The 15,999-nt window shown below is 37.4% G+C and overlaps 1 protein-coding gene across 28 annotated transcripts in view; it reads right to left on the bottom strand.

Moving 5' to 3' along the window:
• NRXN3 (neurexin 3) overlaps window positions 1-15,999 on the bottom strand; it is a 961,434-nt gene that overhangs the window by 238,856 nt on the left and 706,579 nt on the right. For all 28 annotated transcript variants that reach the window (XR_005257043.1, XR_005257044.1, XM_038137596.1 and 25 more), the window contains one exon: window positions 9,318-9,499. Coding sequence is in view for 26 of the 28 variants with exons in the window: in XM_038137596.1 (XP_037993524.1) it covers window positions 9,318-9,499 (182 nt within the window). In the remaining 2 variants the exon portion in view is untranslated. The remainder of the gene's footprint in view (window positions 1-9,317; window positions 9,500-15,999) is intronic.

Raw genomic sequence — 15,999 nt, 5'->3', positions numbered from 1 at the left:
GTTCACATTTTTTTTCCTCATAAGATTCAATAATATGTCCTGTTTAGGATGTTCTTTCTAGAGGCTTAATAGAGAAACAATTCATTTTGCTGTAGCTGATGTAGTATGAAACAGTTGTTAACCTTTGATGAGAAGGTTACACGAGATACCAAGCTGGGGTAAATTATAGTGACAATTGCCCTTGTTTAATTGCTTTTGAGTAGTACTCAGTATGTCTAAATGTGTGGTGAATTATTATTGTACCCTGCTGCTATCCATTAACATGTAGATCAAGAATTTTACTTTTTTGCTGCAACCATAGAGAAGGTGATAAAGGCTTTAATTGCTAACAGATTTATTTTAGAACCTATTAGTGCAATTTATCCAAGCATGCAGAAGATGGGTTGGTCTGAACAAGCTCGTACATTTAAAGCTTCTTATAAAAAGCAAAAATCTATATTGCCAATTATTAAAATCTACAAATATGATAGATTTTAGTCTCTTTTGGAATGAATACTGAAAACCTCACACTTATCTTATTTGAGTCTTGGTTATTTCAAGCCAAGAACTTCCCTGGAGCTGATCTTTTTTCTTTGGCTCAGCCAGAAAAAAACTTCACATTACTTCAATTCCTTTGTATTTAGTATTTAAAAGAAAAATACTAAGAAGCAGAATAGAAATTTTCTCAGCATCAAAAAAAGTATCCCTAATCTAATTATTCTTTGTTTATTCACTCACTGACAAGACTGTGTGACAAAATTGGAAATTCCAATTATTAGTTCTGAAATACTAAGAGAAGGTACTGCAAAACAGGAAAGGCAATTCTTCTCGGGTTTTATGGAAATTATGGTATATTATATAGGCCTAGATGACATATTCTACCTAAACACTACAGCCAAAAGAGAGAGTAAAATTAATATCAAGCAAACCACAGTATTTGTGTGTACACAGTACAAGAACAAGCAATAGCATAATATTTATTGCAATACAGGATGTTTGGATATATACTGTGAGGTATTCAGAGATATAACTGTTTAACATCTAACAGCAATTCACAGAACCACAATGAATCCTATGACAAACCTGACAAAATAAGAAAGTTTCAAGCTCCAGAATGTATTTAAACAGAGGCTGCATATTTAGTGATAAATCTTTCTTGTGAGCTATCCCATTTGCTTCTAATTAGGAACAATTTTTTTTTTTTTATTTCTGCACCTAGACTGAAATACTAGAGTCTGACTTTGCCAGATGTACAACACTAAAACTGCCAGATGTGTATTCTGAAAAAATGCTGACCACTATGCCAAACCACTGTGATCCTAGTAGATGCTTCTGTAACTCAGCAAAGCTCTATCTTTTAAGTTACAGTATTTAGTTACCCTTATTTTTAAGAAAGGTTTCAGAAAGTTACAAAATTTAACTTCCAAATGAGTGTCCTCCATCTCCTTTAATTCTAAATCTTCACTCTTTGTTATCCCACTGAAATCAACAGATTTGAGAGCCAAACTCCCCAAATTATTTTCAGATTGGTGACTCTAATCAGGCTAATTTATGATCTAACCAGCAATTTTACTATTCATGCCAACACTGCCCTACCAACTCTTTCTTCCATGTCTCCAATCAGCTTCACAATGTTCAATGACAACTGCAAAAACACTCGGTTCTGTGCACAAACTGTCACTGAGTGAGGAGTTAACGAATCCCTGTACCAAATCACCGAGCTTCCACGCTGCCTGAATGGAGCTAGGGACGTGAAATCCATCACCTTTAGCCACAAGACACCAGCGCACCATTCCTGCACTGCTGCGTTCAGCGCCACACACTCCTTCAAACACCTGGGACAGCCACCAGCGACAGGGCATAAAAAGGAGCACAAAAGAGAGAGCTGGGTGGGGCACTGAGAGAGCTGGGTGGCGCACAGTGCCAGCCAGGAACAGGGTGAAAACCTCGCCCATGTTCATGGGTTTAGTCTCAACTCATGGCCTCCTACCAGAGACTCCCGCTCAAGAGTTAAGTGATAACAATAAATGGGCAATTCCTTTGCACAACATGAACTAGTAAAAATACATTAAAAATGGATTATTAATCACCTTCTAAAAATAAAGAAGTACCAATGGCATGTTTTAAAGCTGGCTTGAAACGCAAAGTCAACATTGCCTTTCTTCAAATTAGTTTTCCTTTACTAATTCTTGTGTGCTCTAGGGAATGATAAATGCAGCATGCACAAACACATGGGACTTCAGAGACCGAAAGAGTTTAGGAAAGGACAGGAAAAGACTGAGAGCATTTTGGGACAAGATCATTGTGTATTTAAATAGAATGCTTCCATAAAAAAAAAAAAAAAAAGGCTCTTTGGCAGTTTTACACCAGCTGGCGAAACAACCCGTGACGTGCATATCTCAGATTTGAAACTCATTCAGATATGGCCTCTCTCACGCAAAAAAAACCCAAAAAAACCAAACAAACAAACAAACAAAAAAAAACCCCAAAAAAACCCCCCAAAAAAACAAAAAAAAAAAAACCAATGCTGGAACAATATATATTTGCTATGGGGATTTTTTATTCTATAAACCTGATATAATGGGCAAGCAGCTACATTATAGCCCATTTCTTTGTGCAGATGATCTGCATATGGTAGCCTATAAGATATTCACTATTTTCAAACTACTTGGTCAAGAACAGAAGCCTTTTTCCAGGTCAAGACTATGCAGGACAGCTTGACCCTGCCTAGTAATCGAGCACCCCCCAGTCTGCTCATTCACTTACTCCTCCTGAACAAGGATACAAAGAAAATTGGAGAAGCAAAAGTCAGAGAACTTGTGGATGGATATAAAGACAGTTTACTAAGTGAAGCAAACCCATACTACTTCCCATTTACAGGCAGATGTTGAGCCACTTCCTGGTAAGCAGGGCCTCTGCATGCATAACTCCCTTGGAAAGACAAAGGCCATAAACCATCAGCATCCCCTCTTACCCTTTTTTCTCTGCATTTTTTTTTTTTTACCAACACATTATCTTATGGTATGGAATGTCACTATGGTCAGTTTGGGTTAGCTCTTCCAGCTGTGCTTCCTTCCAAATTTCAGTGCACTGACAGCATATTCACTGACTTGTAAATTCATTACAGTTTGTCTTTTAACTTACAAATTAGCTTTAAGGGTAATTTTACCATCTCCAGTTCTTGTGATCAACATAAAAAAATGAAGTGCCATTAAGATGACAGCCTCAACTGCAGATGACTATCATCCTAAGGAAAAAGGAAGATGTGACTTAAAACTTGCACTTAATAACGCAACTAATTATAGGAAGGATGTAAACACTTGTGATGTGCTCTGTAAGACACTCATAACCTATTTGTCATGCAATAGCTCAATGCTTGTTGTAGTTTCCCAAGTTAGTCCTTGGTGCTTGGGAACAGTACTGCCACCCCAATTGCTGTGGTGCCAGCACTCTATCTGGCCTACACAGCTACGTAGAAACCTGCTCCACTGTAGCAAGGGGAGGTAGGACACTTCTTAAGGTACTGCAGTATACAGACATATATATATGTCACATCTTAAATGAGGATTTTCTTGCCAATCCCAATTATCTTAAATGGAATGCAACCTAAGTTAAAGGTATCCATTTAACTAGTTAGTCAGAACTTCAAGAATTGACAAATCACAGTAAAAAAATGTTTATAAAAGATATATATGATGATGTGAAGGAGGGACTCCAGCTAATCTTCATACACTAACATTAAATCAAAACACTTCTTCCAAACCCTCATTTGGCTCATTTTCCATCTTGCCTAGGAGGTTAGCAGTCAAGATTTCAAGCCTTCAAGCATATATGAATTTCTAGGTGGTACCTATTAAAGATGGTATATTCAGAAGTCTCTGCCAGAGAACTTACACCTAGCAGAAGGCTACATCCAGACAGTTTTTATATGGTAATAATAATAAGAGGAGAACTGCAGAGCGCTCCCTCTGGATGGTTGCTAGATTTGTCATGGTAAAAAATGTCTGTGGACAGTTTGTTCTTTTAGACCTTCCAAGGATCCAGGCAATATACTCTTTTGCTTGAAAGCTTGTCCTAATTCTCTCCCCTTACCAGCAAGCAGTCTAGTCACTCTCATTCACTAGTTGTTCACTTCCTCAGCTAAATGTGTTATACAAGATGTTGTCTCCTGCACTTAGCCATTTTATAAATAATTTTTTGCTTCAACAAAGCAGCCTTTGTTGCATTTCACCTTTTGCTGATCCACTGATTGCTTCACTATAAAACATCTTTGATTGAATATATGTTTTATACCAATCTGTAAGGGCTCATAACTTGTATAAATTAAATTAGGAGAAATGTACAAAGTTCTTTGCTGTTTCATGAAGGAAATGAGGCATGATGGGCATTAAACACTTGGGAACTGATAACTGCTTAACCACTTCTGGTATTCTCCAGGAACTGTATCAAACAAAGACTTACTCCCCACACTGCTTTAAATCCTGGAAAGGCAAGAGTACAAACACTGTTCTAAACAGACATCATTGTAAACACAGTCAAGATATGGTAAATAAAATATGGTAATAAAATTTAAATAAAATTTATTATTTATGTTCACAAAAATTAAACTTGAAGAAACTTAGGGTTCTATACAAGAATAAAAAAGGTGGTCTAACATGGTGAATCACCCTAAGAGAAAACTGTAACATCTGCAAAGGCAGCTAAAAAAATAAAGCAAAACACAAGACAGGATATTGAAGCAGATCACTCACTTTTTTTCATGGTCTATAGCCTCTGCTGATGTACTGCCTGCAATATAATGCAGGTTAGTCTTAAGGAAACTCTGTTCTTTCTACTTTCTTGGGTACAAAAATGTAAGCCTGTTAATGCTCAGTCTGTATTCAGCCTAGGAAAGGCAGAAATATCTTGTATCAAAGAGATTTTGGTTTCAGAAAAGTAAAACACAAATTCCCATTGTATTTTACTGCCATTTCTTATCTCAGAGTAGCCCTTAAGTTATTCAGTTCATCATATAATCTAGTTATGATAAGGACAACCCTGCATCTATCCCTCTCCTGATTCTCAATCATCTGCTTCTTCTGCATCTGCTCAGATGACATGCCACTGCAGTTAGGGAGGCTTCATAAAGAGGAGCCAGAATTGGTTTTACAACTGTAAAATCCACAGACTTGGGCCAATCACAGTATAACTGAAAAGAAAATAAATTACTGAAAGTACACCTTCATTTTCATCTATTTATACTTATTTTCATTTGGCAAAGACATCTCTAACTCAGGGAAAACTTACTTTTTACTACATTTATTGCTTAAAAATCAGATTCTGTAGCCTTCAATGGTAGTCTAGTGCTAAATGATGGATTTCCCCCCCCCCCCAGCCTGGGTCTACTTAAGCAAAACTCATTCTAAAATCACTAACGTTTTGGCCTAAACCTGAATTCCTTCTTGTGGGGAATTCAGAAACTGGAACAGACTCGCCACACCATTATGAAGATCCAAAAGCTTGATGGCAGTTTACCATACAGAACAAAATGAAAGAATGCAGACTAAACCAGCAACACACATGAATGATTTCTGTCTCCACAATTACTACAAGAATGACACCCATTGCCACTTGCAGCTATTTCTCTCCCCATTTCATCTCTACGTTTTGCACGTGATGAAGCACAAAAAATAAAGCGTAGTGGTGCAGAGTGAATAAACATACAGAAGCACTGAACCCACAACCCAAGACATGCAGTCTTTTAAGTATCCATTGTGGAAGACAATTTTCCTGGTATGGGTTTGGACTTGAGCTTTGAATGAATTGTAAGAAAAACAAAAAAAATATCATAAGGAGGGATCTAATGCTCCAGCAACACTCTCACTTCATGTGCTACAGTCTGTTCACACAAACACCTCATGCTTCATATGCAGCATTGATCTGGATGGTATGCCATCCATTTCTGCAGGGCTGCCACCTCATACTTCACTGTAAATCAGGAGAGAAAATAGTTTCAGAGGCTGTAATTTTTTGTTATATAAAACAGACATCTTAGTCAATAAATTTTCACAATATCTGAAAGACTCATAATTAAAAAATGAATTCTAACAGAACAGCTGTAAATTAAACAGGTAAATACATAACTTCAATATTAAATACCTTCTTTGACTTCAAATCTACAAATAGAAGAGATGAATGGACACTCCAGAACATGCATGATATTAAAAAAGCAGGCTAACTACTAAAAGGTCTCCTTAGAAGAGTATGAGCAACTTTTAAAATCTTTAAAATATAATCAGATCTTGATGAACCATAGCCATTACTATTACTTTTGGATTAGATTTTAGTTTAGTGATGCACATTAGAAAACAATGATCATCAGGTGGCTTTTGCCACCTGTTATCACCAATAGAACACCCGGGGAAGTGTGAGGAGGTCAGCATCCAGTAAATAGCATCCAAAAGAGTCTGTGAATGGAATACCTAAAAAGGCTCCCATAAAAGAAGAGTCCCCAGGATTTTTTAGTAACCCAGGAAAATCCCTGTCACTTTTATTATTACTATCACCATTAAATATAATTGCACCTGAAAAAGTCAAGAAGCTAAATATACACAAAATAAATTACATTAGTGTTTTCTCTTTCTCTTGTAATTTATTTTATGGGCTAAGTAGTTGAGTTTTCAGAGTTTATTTTATTATTACTTTAATCTGTTTTCATAGCTCTGATTTTAAGATCTATTTATCCCACATTTCTATTAAAATTTTACTCATGCTGCCTTGTTTCTCTTAACAATTGAAAATGGCCTAATGGGAGGTTTTGAAGAAAAGAAGATGGACAAAATCTTTGATTATCACAGCACAAGCATGTGGTAGTTTTCAGACAGCTATATAATATCTTGCTCTCATGAAAAGTTTGCATGCAATTTGCTAAGAGATCCTATTTTAACTGTCATTTCAAGTTGCACCTTTAACTTCAGATTTCATTTTTTTTCCAAAAAAATCCTGATGTAAGCTCACTTCTATTTCTTTGAACCATAAAGCAGAGATAGCAAAGTCTTACAGACATTCAAGAAGTCAATAACACTTTAAAAGTACCTCTTCAACTTTCCTATTGCATGTCACAGCGTGAGTCTGAGACCACATTCTTTATTCGAACAGTTAGGCAGAGTCAGTCATATATATGATGATCAGTAATACCATACCCAGAAGAGCACAGCAGCATGCCTTTGCTCTTCATGAATGACTGGCAAATCCTCCTAATCCATCCTTACCACAGAAGAACAAGAGAAATTAAAGCTGAACTAGTTCTATATTTACTGCTAGTGAACAGCTTCAGGGATAAAATTGGCCAAACTACACAGGAAGCATTCAACGGAACTTTTAGCAATAATATCAACCACAATTAGCAGTTTTTATTTAAATATCTGAAATCATCTGAAACTAGCACCATGCCATACAGAGCAGTTTGAAAAAACAATATGGAAAAGAAGCTGAAAAATTTTCATTATTTTATTTTCCAAAATTGATTGGAAAGAGAAAGCAATGATTTTCTTTTGTTATTATTTTTTAAATGAATGATTATGTCTCAGGTTTAATTTCTTTGTTTCAGTCTATTCAACATTTTTTTTAATAATTAAAAAATATCATTAAAATGTTCAATTAAAAGTAGGGAAAGGATTGAGACTGAGATATAGAGAAAAAATATGTGTCTTCATCATGAATGCTGCAAAGAGTCATTGTGCAAGTACTTATCTTAGTGCAGAACTTAAATTTCTTTCGTTGGTACTTGTGACCATTTCTCCTCTTCCTTCCACTGACTACTACAAAGAAGAGCCTGACTTTCATCTTCCCTAAAACATCCCATTAGGCATCCAAGAGCAACATGATCCCATCTTAGACTTTTTCTACAGCCTTAACAAATTCATATCTCTGCACCTCTCCTCACATGCAAGAATACTGTTTTCCAGTTAATTGATAGTATTTTACACGTTATAATGTAATACCTGAAGAATATACATTGCCTTGCTCAGACACATCAAGTCATGTTTGCTTAATTTGAGTCACAGAGTTCCAACCAATTAGGCTCAGTACTGCTCACTTTTACAGTCTTTTGGGGTTCTTTTTGTTTTGTTTTTAAGAAAGGAAGAAAAGCTGGTTTTATATTTTAAAAATACCAGGATTTGATCTCATTTTCATTCCAGCACAAAACAAAGTATTTGGATACATCACAAAAGAGAAAAACCACAATGGGTGACAGTCTAATGGCTCAAGCCTTATCCATCCCATTCCAATGAATCTGAATTTTATGTCAGGATTCAAAACAAAAACCACTTAAAATGCTGGCAGTGAGCACTAGAACATTGTTTCTGGTTGTTTCAGTACTACTCTGCAATATACCCAGAGCTTCAACATGAATATGGCAAACTCCAGCAGCAGAGTAAGGCCCTTCGTCATTCACATTAGGTCTGTTTTCACCCCTGGCATTCCTTCCTGTTTACTTATACCTTCAAGGTTCCATGAAATGTCAACATATCCCCAGCTTATTCCAAATTTGCAAAGGGCCCAACTGCCCTTCCACTATGAATTAATGCATAATACATTGCAAAAAATCTGAAAATCAAGAAACATGACCAGCCTCTACCTCTAGTAAACCTCTTGGCTGTTTGCCAGATGAAAACAAAGCAAACAGACTCTTCTCCCAAAGAACCATATGAAGTGACAAACTCCGAGTGTTTCCAGTCCTAGTGTTCTCATTTTCCCAAGTAATTCAATATCCTAAAACCCTCTTTGCTCAAGCTCTCACAAAAATCTATTCTTTTCTTGCAAAGCCATGTTGTGCTAACAAAAATTTTTTATTCTTTTGAACTACCCTGCTAAAGCAGGCATCAGCTACATCAGCTTAAAGATCTGTTCAGTTCTCACTTAACTTTCTTAGTGGGGAAAAAACCAACAACCTATCATTCCCTTTCACTCTTTGCCTACCAAGAATAGTAATACTGCACCAGAAATTCAGCTGAGTTCAGAACTGTGCATATGAATCAGTAGATTACCACTGATGCAAAATGTTTCTTCACTTTTTGAACAAATCCTACTATTGAATCACATAAGGCTTTTGAATTTTGTTTGTTTCCTCTCTCCCCAATTACTTTGGGCATCAAGATTTAATTCTCTGTGCATCCCATTCAGCAGCTCTACAAAGCCCTAAAGAACTACTACAGGCAGTTAAATCTGATGAGAATTGAAGACATAGAAAGTACAGAATATGACACATGGTATTTTAGAGTAACAGCTTTCTTCAAATACATATCCAGTTAGGAGAAGCCAAGGTCTGGGAGAGACATGGGTCTGTCTGTACTCACTATGTGCAGCTGCAGAAAATCACCAAGCCCAGGGGCACTGTCAATCCGGACGAGAATGCCATCCTTCACTGTTGTGCTGAAGCCCACAGCAAGACGGTCTGTCCTTGTGCTTGGTCTGTCATTAGCTGGCCAGGTGTACAGGATGAGACCTCCACTCTTCCCAAAGATATATGTGGCACCAGCTACAAGATACAAAACCAAAAAAAAGTGTATTAGTTATTTATTTGCCAAGTCTGGTGGTAATCCTATGACTTCTGAGAGGAACAACCTAAGCAAGCACATGCTTTCATTAGTTACAGGGGTGAAATCAACGTGTCCTGCTGGCCTGGCCTGATGAAGTACATTATTAGTTCCTAAATAAAGCCATGCAGCATTTAAGACAAAGATAAGTGAAGAGTTTAACAAAAATTATCAAGATGGCTTATCAAGAATGAATGATTTCATTGGTGTTAATACCCCAGACAGGGCTGGATAGGAGACTGCTGTACAGGGGGAACAGCCACAAGCCACTCCTGTTTCAAAAGCATGGGATTCAATCTTATAAGACAATTCAAAGGAAATATTTTGCATTTCTCCTTTAGGTTGGACTTGCCTTCAGCTAAAGTCTATTCACACATAGTAGGAGACTATACTTTTCTCAAAACTTCATGAGATTTTTTGGTATCTAGTCCACATATTTCCAGCACCATTTGTCTTGTCACAGCTGAGCCTGGGAATTTGTTCCTTGCCCTTGTTTTTAAGGACAACACCCAACTTCTCCCATGCTGAACACTGTCCTCCCACATTCATGAGGGCCATCTGAGCTGAGGAAGGCAGAAATGCAAGTGAGGAATTATTGCAGACGAGGAAGCTGAGAAGCTAAAGCATTTGGAGTTCACATTCTGACTTGTACTCAACAGTCTGAGTTAGAAGCAAGATTTTATAACTCAGCAGTTATAAAACTAGCCCTTGAGCTTCTTAAAGAGTATATTTAAAATTCCTGTCCTGTCCAAATCTACAGGCAGTCCAGGAACAACACTCCTCCATATTTCAGCCACTTACTGCACCTCATTTTTCTGAGCACTATTACAATGGTTACAGAATAGTAAGCAAAAATAACCAGCTTTGGTTACTGCAACAAGGATAAAATTTATGTAGAAAGTACAGGCAATTACTGGGTACATTTTCTAATCTGAGTGAAACTACAGCTGAGGGTTACAACATGTATCACACAACCCTGTACAGAGTAAAAGTAGATAGAGACAGAAACAGGTAGGATCATATCACAATAATTTCTAAACTTGCCTACAAAGCTGCAGCTTCACTAAAGCTCTCTATGACCTGAATTCCAAATAAATGCTACATATTAGTAGAAATAATTGATACACTTCTCCCTTGCTAAAGAGGCTTCCTCTAGACATCTCAGAACACATTACCAAAACAGACATCAAAAACTCAGCCACCTAAAAATGAAATTATTTGTGAGCAGCTGACTCAATGACAGAGTGATAATGAATCATGTTTCCTTCTTCCCTTCCAGGCCTGTGCACATCCAACAGAACATGCCCTCAGTAAATTCAGACAAATATGTCCAAAATCAGGGTCACATAGGAAATTTTAGTCATAATTCTCAACTACCAAAAGAGCACATTCTGGAATTCTGCAACTGTGAACATAACACTATTTCAGTTTGAGAATGAATCTTCTTAAAAATTAAAATTATTCTGTCTCCTCATTCAGCTTTAAACTCCAGACAGAGGATGTATGACTATTTCAGGATGTGTAGAAAGAGGTTTTGTCTGTTTGTTTAAACACATCCCCAGCCTCTATCTGCAACTTTATGGTTAGACTGCTGGAGATGACCAGGTAGCGAATTACCTATGTCCTCTCCCCATGCTCAGGTATAACACCAGTCTCCCTAAAACTACTCTACTATATACTCCTTCAGTTTATCAGTTTGTTCTATAACTTGTGTGTGTATTTGCACTAGAGACTAAAACTGGGCACAGCAATGTGGTAAGCAAAATTAGATTTACTCTCTGTTGATGACTTCACAAATTAAAACCCACTTCCCAAAATTACTCTCACTTGAATTTCAAGTTCTCTTCCTTTCCTCTGTACTGGTTATCAGGCCTTTCAGCAGCAAAGACAAGCTTGGAGGTAAGCTCTTCACTCTTTATGAAGACAGATTACTTTTTTTGCTTCTCTAAGAGTCATTTGGCTGCAGGTAGACCATGTCAGTGCTCCAATGAGAGCCAATTAGAACCAATTACATCCTCACAGGCCTTTCATGAGACTTAACTACTTGACCAGATCTTATTTTCTCCTCGCAGAGCATAGATTTTGCTTCTAAGCCTAACCTGACACTATTTAGTACTTTGGTACTATGGTACCAAGGTTCCTAAGGGAAGAATCAGAAACACTATGAAATAACATAGTATAAGTCTGCCACTGTTGGGTCTTATTCCAGTTTTCTCTGAGATGGCTCTACATAATGCTTCATGAAGAAATGTAGTACTCTGGTTCAGCTGGGAGTGTCAACTCAGTTCTGGAGTTCACCAGGTCCACAGGCTGTCCAACTTTACTTCAAATGTGTCAGGGGTTTACTGTGATGGATTTTGCAGTCATATATTCTGGCAAGGCACTGAGTTCTTGAAAGAAAGATAATTCAGATGCAACAACCAGAGCAGCACTAACCCAAACAGACCTGTAAGCAGAAGTCTGATGGCTAGTACTTGTTTCCTTATTTTCCAGGTCAGAAAATATCTGCATAATGAGAGATGGGCCACTTGCTTTATGTGTAGCTGAATGTAGAAATATTTGTTGGATACATCAATGTCCCTTCCCTTCACCAACTTTTTGAGGACAAATAGGATATCCATCGACATTTTTGGAAAGAGATGGATATTAGCATTGTGCCAGTATAATTTTTTTCCCCAAATTATGAACAAAATAGTCATTCCAGTCTGAAAACATATGGTTCATCAGGTAAAAGCGAAAGTATAACAAGAGTTAGTACCACATTGCAATCACATAAAGAGAAAAGATAACAAAACAACCCCAACCATGGGACACAAACATACTTGACTTAAATACTTTTATTTGATTGCAGTAACCACGAATTTATAGAGTTTGAAAGCTCAAGACAATTGGAAAAGATAAAATGAAAGCAAATTATAACCCTGGAATTCAGGAAAGGGGATTTCAGATTCACCAGAACTTGACAAGGCCTCCAACTCTGTTGGACTGGACTTGCTTTAAACTGGTGTAAGTTGGCTAGACCAGTCTACCTCCAGCAGTCCCTCCTGATCTTAAATCAATAATTATCCTTTCTTTGTGGTGTTGCAGAGAATTGTAGAATAATTAACTAAAGCATTCTGATTAAAAAAAAAAGCTGGTGAAATGCACACCTGTTCGTCTTGCTATCTTCTTGTACCTAGGCTCTGTTACAGTCCTCTTTATCAAACAAGAAATCATAGTTTTCTCCCAAGATACTTTCTATCCAAGACAGACAGGAGACCAAACTCTTAATGATAAGCCACTTTATATTTAGTTTTTCCTCACTGTTAAAAGGTTTAATTATGTAACTATTCTATTAAATACACCACCAACTGTGCCCTAACAATAGAAAAGTCTGAAGGACCAATTAATTTCACCATTTTACAATGCATTGTTACAATGTTTTACCACTTCAACTATGCAACACTAAATTTAACCCATACCATGTAAAAAAAGAAGAATAAAATCAAGGATACAAGCATACAAAATTATTTCCCCAGTCAGTTTTGTAAGCAATCTCACTTCTCATAGTGCACTGGGCCAGACTACTGTACCAACACATAAACAACACATAAAAACAAATAGAAGTAGAATATTTTCAGCTACTCTACATGTTGCATGCAGAATTTGGTCAGCACTGGGAGCTCAAAGAACTGAAGAAGTACATGGAGAGGAAACACTCCCTACAGATTTAACCTACTAGGACACCATTACATGTTTAGCATATATGAAGCTTACAAACTCACAAAATTTAGTGTGGCAGACTGGCAGCTGACGTCTCCCAGATATTACATAACTTGTAACTTATATCATTGGTGTTTAGAGATCAAAGATGGGTATGTTACAACACATGTGACAATGCAGTCTGCATATCTAGCTTAGGTAAATTATGTATTTGCTAGTTATATTCATGAATAGAGCTGTTAGATTATTCATCTTCAGTCAAAACAAAATAGTTTGAGGCAAAGACTCCTCATGGAAAACTTCTAATAGAAAAGTCATAACTAAGAATATAAACCACAGAAAATAAAGCCTACAAGTGAGGTGTTTTAAGAAGCATTTAGTTTAAGTTGGCACCATCACTTGTCATTTTAATTCATAATTGCCCAAAAACTTCAAAAACCTATTTTAAGGACAAGTTTCTTCAATCAACATAGTACAACTGCAGAAAAGTAAAGAAGAAAAGTAAAATAGTAAAGCAAAAGTAGAGTAGTAGAAAACAAGTCCATTGCATCTGCACAAATTATAACTGCTATGCTCTGCACGCCTGTGGATTTCCCCACATTAAGTAACTGATTGCAAATTCTCTATTTGCATCTACTAAGCCATCAAAAGACTGGTTTTCTCAGCTACAGCACAGCACACACACTCGTTTCTCTGTGGCCAAGAAAATGTAACATTTGGAAGGTATTACAGCATTTATACACTGAAGGGTTAACTGCAGCAACTCTACACAGGGAGATGAGTACTAGTTTAACATAGTGTAAATGCTACAGCTCATATTTTTACAACCAAAAAGTATCTTTAGAATGCAAATTATGAAGAACCCAGGCCAATTTCAAAAGTACAATACTTGAGTACCTTAGAGAAATCTGCCCCAAGAGTGGATAATCATGAGTGGCATGGAACGTTGGAGGGCATGGACCTTTTGAAGGCCTTGGACCTTTTGAAGGCCTTTTCTGCTTCAGTGATTTGAAAGTTCACCCCTGAACAACTATTGGACCCCGATAAAGTGGCAGAATATTTGCAAAGAGATGAGCCCTGGAGACATATCCTGTGCTTTGCACCACTGCCTGGATCACCACCTTGGTGCCTGAAAAGCAAGTCTTGCAGCAGCACAGCACCCTAGAAAGGATTAAGTCTGACAATGGAATTAATTTCAAAAATAACTTTGTAGACACTTGGGCCAGAGAGCACAGAGTGGGTGCATCATACTCCCTACCCTGCACCAGCCTCTGGGAAAACTGAGCAGTGCAATGGACTGTTAAAAATCACATTGAAATCAATGGGTGGTGGGACCTTCAAACATTTGGATCTACATTTAGTGAAGGCCACCTGTTCAATTACCACCAGAAGCTCTACCAGCCGAGCTGGCCCTGCACAATCATAAACTCCACACACCAGAAGGGGCTGAAGTCTCTGTGGTGCACATGAGAAAGGTGTTAGGGAGGACAGCTGCATCAAGCAAAGGCAAATCTCTCTGTGGGATTGTTTTTGCTCAGGAACTTGGAGGTACTTGGTGGGTAATGCAGAGGAACAGGGAAACACAATGTGTACCTCAAGAGAATTTGTCTTTTGAGTGAGAACTGTAATGCTGAATTTTGTATCACTGGTGGCTAAAATGATGTTGCCACTGTATGCCACAAGTACTACAGAGAATGAGGATGGACTGCTTCAGTTACACCAGCTGTGAGCTCATGATGCAGCTGGACACCAGCCAACAGCACACCAGCCCTCCTGTCCTGGAAGACATCTAGGATGGATAGAACCCACATCGAATAAATGAACTCAACAGACATCTTGAAGGGACAGCCATTGACTATGGAAATGACACCTGTGCTTGTGTTTATACATGCATGTAGTTGGAAGGTATAAAATCTGAGCATGATCTAAGTGGTATAGAATACCATACACTAAATTGGGGAATACCATTTCTAAACCATAACAAGTTTAGGTATTATTTTACTTCTTAACATTTTTGTATAGGGAATGGAATTTTTTTAATATTTTATTCTGCTTAGTCCAGTAGTTCAGATGTGTCTCCTAGGGTATTTCGTATGCTGGTGTAAAGGTCCTCAGAAGTTTATGAATAATCGTAACCTTCTGCTATTTAACAAGAAGCTACCAGTTTAACTACAGGAAAATTGATGATGGCATGATGATGTCATTTTGCTTGACCAAAAACAATCCGTGCTTTGACCACCAGCTCTAAGGGGAAGCAAACAACAAATACTGCATGAACCAGAAAAGAGAACCACAACTTGCAAATGACATCAGTTTATTTATTACTCTCTGAGAGTTTCTGACATCACAGTGCAAACAATAAAACATCAGTTGAAACCTCTATACTGCCAAAAAGATGCACGTTGGCTGAGTAAAAAATGAAGCTTCTGACAGTTGTTTTTAATACTTAACTCATTCTGGCCACATCAAATACACTACACACATGCTGCACAACTCCAAATTTCCATTAAATTAATTTCTTAGGAGTAAAAAGAGGTAAAGAATGACAAAAGAATATTTTGAGGACAGTCAAAGAAAGGAAAACAGTGTCCATATGAATTAACAACAGTAATGATGAAAATAAGAAAAGTTTTCATCTAGCTTTGCAATATACTCCTAAAGAGCATGGATGATTTAGCTGACTCTTCATTACTTGAAATCACTTCAACTGGGCCAATTCTAGGTGTGCTGAAACATCTAT

This window comes from Motacilla alba, chromosome 5 (genome assembly GCF_015832195.1).
Source record: "Motacilla alba alba isolate MOTALB_02 chromosome 5, Motacilla_alba_V1.0_pri, whole genome shotgun sequence".
Taxonomy (NCBI): Eukaryota; Metazoa; Chordata; class Aves; order Passeriformes; family Motacillidae; genus Motacilla; species Motacilla alba.
This window is presented reverse-complemented; position numbering and strand designations above follow the sequence as displayed.